At 42.3% G+C, this 6000-nt stretch overlaps 1 protein-coding gene across 1 annotated transcript; it reads right to left on the bottom strand.

Annotated features, from left to right (window-relative positions):
• Window positions 1–401: 401 nt before the first annotated feature.
• SMKR1 (small lysine rich protein 1) lies at window positions 402–2241 on the bottom strand. The gene is made up of 2 exons (XM_047095249.1): window positions 2203–2241; window positions 402–596 (listed from the first exon to the last, which is right to left on the bottom strand). Exons 1-2 carry the CDS (start codon window positions 2239–2241, stop codon window positions 402–404), a joined length of 234 nt encoding a protein of 77 aa, XP_046951205.1.
• Between the last annotated feature and the right edge of the window lie 3759 nt (window positions 2242–6000).

Genomic DNA, 6000 nt, shown 5'->3' with positions numbered 1-6000 from the left:
GAGAGGGACGTTCATAAGCAAATCCTCTGCTTTTTGCCACGCCTTTTCTAAATAACAAACCCTGTTTGGCAAACGAAAACAATTCATGCGAGCCAGAACTGCCTTTTGAGAACAGGTTTAATTCTGACCCAGAATTATAATTTGAAAAATCCTATCAATTCCACCACGCAACTCCTGAGTAGGAACTACTCAGACTTTTTTCCCCCTTCTTCTGAAAAACCAAATTGGCTTACTGTAGCTGCATTTAGCTGGGAAGTCAAATGCACTTCTTTATCATTAATTACCATAGAAAAGCACACTTAGCTTGCGTCTCAAGTTGTCTTCGGTAAAGTCTATTTTGCTTGCAGTAGTTGTATTTTCCCGATTTCTCTTCCCCAAGTTCTGCTCTCTGTGGAACGCCATTAAGTCTTGTTTTTCCCCTTTGATTTGGGAGCACCGGGCCAACGGAAGCCTCGCAGGTGCAGGCAGTCGGCAACGTTGTGGGCGATGTAGTAGAGGTTCAGCATGGCAGCTGGGCTGAGAATGTCCACTTCCGGTTTCTTCTGTTTCTTCCCGCGAGATTTGTCCGGGCCTTTTCCTTGTTTCCCTTTACCTGGCTTTCAAAGACAAGTATATTCACAGGGCATAAATTAGTTTTTATAACCTTGACATAATTTTCAATATTTCTTATTGAACTGAAAGGGGGGGGGGGCTCATGAAAGGAAAAAACTGTACCAATAATAAAGACTTTTGCTGGGAGTGGGAGGAGAAGTCACATGCAATCGAATTCAACAAGTGAAGCACCCGGAATAAAAAGAGGCCCAACCCAATGTAACAAACAGGGGGCCCTTGTCTGCATTGATTTGAACACATTATAAAAAGATATTTTTAGGCAATCAGGGAAATTTGGTAATCTCAAGGAATTATTCTGTTAGGTGTGATAATGGCTTCTATTGGGTCATGGAAGAAAATGTTTACACATTTCAGTGATGCACACTAAAATCTGTGGAAATGAAATGAAAGGCGGCCTCAGATGTGCTTTAAAATACTGCAGCTCCGGGGGTGCCCAGGTGGCTCAGTGAGTTAAGCATCCAGCTCTTGGTTTCGGCTCAGGCCATGATCTCATGGTTTCTGGGTTCGAGCCCTGCGTCAGGCTCTGTGCTGTCAGCACAGGGATTCTGTCTCCCTCTCTCTCTGCCCTTCCCCTGCTTGCTCGCTCGCTGTCTCTCAAAAATAAATAAATAAACATTAAAAACAACTTTTTTAAAATAAAAATACTGCAGCTCCCCCTTGCACCCCACCCCACAGAAGGCCAGATGAAGCCAATGTGGCAAAATCCTGACAATTTTTGAGTCCGAGAAATGGATATGTGGGGAATCACTTTACTATTCTATTTTTGTGTATGCATACAATCTTTCGTGATAAAAATGTAATTAAAAGTATTAGCTAATCGGGACGCAAACACACATTTTGCTTGGCATTTCTCATGTTGTAGTCTTGACCTCATTAAGTAGTCGTGAGGGCGGAGACATGAATGTAAGGCGCTTAACGCAGCGTCTGACTTCAAGGAAACAATAAGTGATTGTTCCCATCACTTTATCACCACTAACCCCCTGAGCTGTATTTTGACGGAGAGAGACATTATTTATGTCTTCAAAATGGAAAAGTGGAGGCTCAACAAGGCCACACTGCAAACCAGTGGCCAGCAGCCCAGCACCTGTGCTCTTGCCATGACTACAGTGCCAGGCCGGTGCCTTTTGGGAAGAGGAATGGATCCCATCCTAATCTGGGAATAAACTGTCTGAAGTTTTGCTACAGCCACACAAAGCTGAGTTGACTCCTCATGTCCTATGACCCACCCATACATAAAAGAACAGGAGGGAGTATATTATTTAGAAAGTGACTCTTCTAGACAAGGGAAGGGAGAGTGTAAGTTATCAAGAACATCCGCGAGGGCTAAATGTTTGTATAAAATAGATGTTATGTTGATAGCATCTCACTCTAAAAATGTCCCAGGCTAAACAAGGAGGAACACAGGCAATGTGTTAAAAAACACTAAAATACATTTTTGTTAAGTGAAACGGAATACACTCCTAGATAGAAAACCCAGGAACGAAGATGAGAAGTATCTTGCAACACAGTGGCCTGGCTTTCAGGTGGAAATCCAAATTAAAAACAACAACAACAACAACAACAATATGAAAACCCATATGATAACAGTACCTCCTGGTAAAACATCCCCTGGGGGTGTAGGATGCACATTGCCATAAGCTCCTAAAAATTCTGAGTCTTGGCTTTCTTGATGATTTTACACTTTTTTGCATGTCAACCATACGACTTACCTGGAATAACTGACAAAAAAAAATGTGTTTTAATCTCTAAAGTGGTTTGATGACTAAAACTCACACAAAGGTTTGATATGTTCATTCAAAGTTCTCGTCTCTCTGTAGAAATTGGCTAACTGACTCTAAGATTCATATGGAAACGCAAAGGACTTTGAAAAAACAAAGCTGAAGGACTAATTCTACCTTGTTTCAAGAATTATTATAAAGCTACAGTATCCAGACAGTATGGGATTAGTGTCAAGATAGACACACAGATCAATGGAAAATAATAAAGAGACCAAAAATAGGTCCACACATATATGAACAACTAGTTTTCGACAAAAGTGCGAAAGCAATTCAATAGGACAAGGACAATTGATGAGAGACAGATGCAGAAAAATGTTCTTTAGCCCAGAAGGCTGACCTATAGCCTGCATAGTTCTGATAAGGATCAAATACACACTGGTTGCTCTATTCTTTTTTTTTTTTTTAATGGTTGCTACATTTTTAAAGGGTCTCATGACTGCCTGGGAATCTCACCAAGAGTTAATATCAAGCTGAATGATGCACACAAGAGAAATCTTGCGAAAGTAGTTTTACACGTAGAATTTGAAGAAAACATTTACGATCTAATACTCTCTGCACATACCCTCCTGTTGGAGCACTAAGCATATAACCACCAACTTCATTCAGGAAAAGCGCAGCTCTTCCTGCCTAAGGGTCCTGTCTCCATGCTACTTAAGTAAACTTACTAAGTTGCACCTAAAATGTCTCAAGAATTCTTTCTTGACCGTCGTGCTCAATGATCCCACAACGATAATTTTTTCCACAAGTGGGGCTGGAACAATGAATATCCATTTGCAAAAAAAAAAAAAAAAAAGAACCTTAATCCAATGTTTTTACCATATACAAAAATTAACTCAAAATGGCTCATACACTTAAAACCAAAAAGCAAAATGTCCTAGAAGAAAATACAGGGGAAAACCTTTATGACCTTTGGTTAGGCAAAAATTTCCTGGATATGACATCAAAGCACGATCCATAGAAGAACAAATTGATAGAGTCACCATCAAAATTAAAAACTTGTGTTCTTCAAAAGATATTGTTAAGAAAATGAAAAGCTAAGCCACAGACTGGGAGAAAATATTTGCAAATCACATATCTGATCAAGCCCTTACATCGAGAATAAAGGACTCGTGAAACACAGTAAAAAAAAAAAAAAAAAAAAACCAGCCCCAAAACATGGCCAACAGATCTGAACAGACACTTCCCCAAAGAAGATATACAAATGGCTGATAAACACATGAAAAGGTACTCAACACTAAGTCACTAGGGAAATGCAATTAAAACCCCAATGAGATATCAGTACACGCTCATCCAGCCACGGATGGATGGAATGGATCCAGGCATTCCACTGCAAAGTATTTACCAAAAGAAATCAAAGTGCATATCCATTCTAAGACTTGTACATGGAATGTACATAGTAACTTTATCTGTGATAGCTAAAAACTGAACACAGCTCAGAAGTCCATTAGTGAGTGAATGGATAAACAAACTGGGTATAACCATACACTGGAATACCACCCAGCAATAAAAAGGATTAACCATTGACGCATGCTACAACATGAGTGAATTTAAAAGGAATTGATTGGCTCAGTCGGTGGAGCGTTTGACTCTTGATCTCAGAGCTGTGGGTTCAAGCCCCACGTTGGGTATAGGTATTACTTAAAAAATAAAATCTTGGTGGGTGCCTGCGTGGCTCAGTTGGTTAAGTGTCCGACTTCAGCTCAAGGTCATGATCTCATGGTTTATGAGTTCAAGCCCCGCACCAGGCTCTGTGCTGACAGCTCAGAGGCTGGAACCTGCTTTGGATTCTGTGTCTCCCTCTCTCTCTGCCCCTCCCCTACTCATGCTCTCTCTCTCTCAAAAATAAATAAACATGAAAATTTTTTTTAAAAATTGGGGGCATCTGGGTGGCTCAATCAGTTGAGCATCCGACTCGATTTTGGCTCAGGTCATAATCTCATGGTCGTGGGATTGAGCTCACCATAGGGCTCTGCACTGTCAGTGCTTGGGATTCTCTCTCTCTCCCTTTCTCTCTGCCCCTCTCTGGCTTTCTCTCTCTCTCAAAATAAATAAATACACTTTTTTTTTTTTTTTTTTTTAATGAGTAAAGGGCTGATTACAGAGGAGCACAAGGAGACTTTCGGGGGTGATCAACATGCTTGTCATCTTGATTGTGGTGATGGCTCAATGGGAGCGACAGATGCCAAACTGATCAAATTGTACATTAAAATATGTGCAGTTCACTGTGCATCACTTATACCTCAGTAAATCTGTTAAGAAATTATTGTAAGCGAGTGAAAACTTTCAGTTTCTCAGCTGGTTGGGTTGGCTTAATACAACTCCATGGCCCTTGGTTGTTCCCAGTCGCAAAACACATAACTCGTGACTTGAAACTCTCCAAACTGCTTAATGAAGACCACTTGGCTCCAGCCACACTGGCCCTCCTTCTAGTTCCCTAACCTGCCCCGATCCTCCCTGATCCCCCTGATCCCGCCCTGTTACTTCTCTTCGTGTGGGGCTCTGCTCAGATATCACCTCTCTAGAAAAACCTCTCAGATGCTGTATCTATATTCTATCTATAACTAGGGTGACCATATAATTTCTTGCCCAAACCAAGATACTTCAACAAACATAAACTGGGACTGTCCAAGGCAAGCAGGGAGGGGATACAGGTGGTTCCCAGCCTCCCCATCAGCACTGTCACTTTCTAGCTCCCTACCCCAAGCACACTCCACTATGTCATAGGGCTATTTTGTTTATTTATTGTTTGTCTCCTAACCAGAGGTTTGTCTATGAGGTCACCACTTGAATTCCCAGGGCCTAGACCAATGTCTGGGACAAACAGATACTTGCCGAGTGAATAAATTGCAACTCAGATGTAATACAGTCCTAGGATTTAGAAAGCAAACGTAGATAGCTGCTTTTCTGAATTTTAAGAGGGGCTCCTTCGTTCATTCGACAAATATTTAACAAATATCTACTGAACACCAGGACCTGCAGTTCTGGGCTCCTGTCTTCATGAGGCTTACTCTCCAGTGAGGGAGAAATTACAAACACGTTCACTCCCTCTCCCGTGAAGGAGAGGCCAGGTTATCTGGCATTCCGCTGACACAGATTGGGCAGGGTGTGACCCAATGTGGGACATGAAGGGTTCCTGAAGAGCCGCCTGTGGGCTGAGGGGCAGGGACTTCCCAAACAGCCTGTGCAAAGACTTTGAGGTTGGAGGGCACATGCCAAACTGAAGGGACCTCACAAAAAAGGTCAGTGTGGCTGGCCTATAAGCAACCATGATGGGGGGCGCCAAGTGAGAGGAATTTAGGCTGGAGAGGTAGGCAATGTGCAACTCTGGCCTGCAGGCCTTTGAAGCTACAGTGTTTAACCTTTATCTGAGGAGCAGTGGAAATCCATTAGCTTAAATGGCTTTATTGAACCGTTTTTGCTTCAGTTCCCTGGGCTCTGAAAGAAAATGACAATACCAACCTTGCAAAGTAACCCGGGGGATGACACAATTTAAATCAAAAGACATCTATTTAGGGGCGCCTGGGTGGCTCAGTCGGTTGAGCGCCCGACTTCGGCTCAGGTCATGATCTCACGGTTTGTGAGTTCGTGCCCCGCGTCGGGCTCTGTGCTG

Source organism: Lynx rufus, unplaced genomic scaffold (genome assembly GCF_022079265.1).
Source record: "Lynx rufus isolate CCGP_SWC_20201006 ecotype Redwood Valley unplaced genomic scaffold, mLynRuf1.p SCAF_4, whole genome shotgun sequence".
NCBI classification, from domain to species: Eukaryota; Metazoa; Chordata; class Mammalia; order Carnivora; family Felidae; genus Lynx; species Lynx rufus.
The sequence above is the reverse complement of the archived record's forward strand: the minus strand, read 5'-3'. Positions and strand labels throughout refer to the sequence as shown.

Bases quoted from the DNA above. Each gene is read 5' to 3' on its own strand.
- SMKR1 (XM_047095249.1), bottom strand. From the start codon at position 2,241: ATGTGCATCCTACACCCCCAGGGGATGTTTTACCAGGAG. The intron at 597-2,202 runs GTACTGTTATCA...TGTCTTTGAAAG, and splicing joins AGGGGATGTTTTACCAGGAG to CCAGGTAAAGGGAAACAAGG.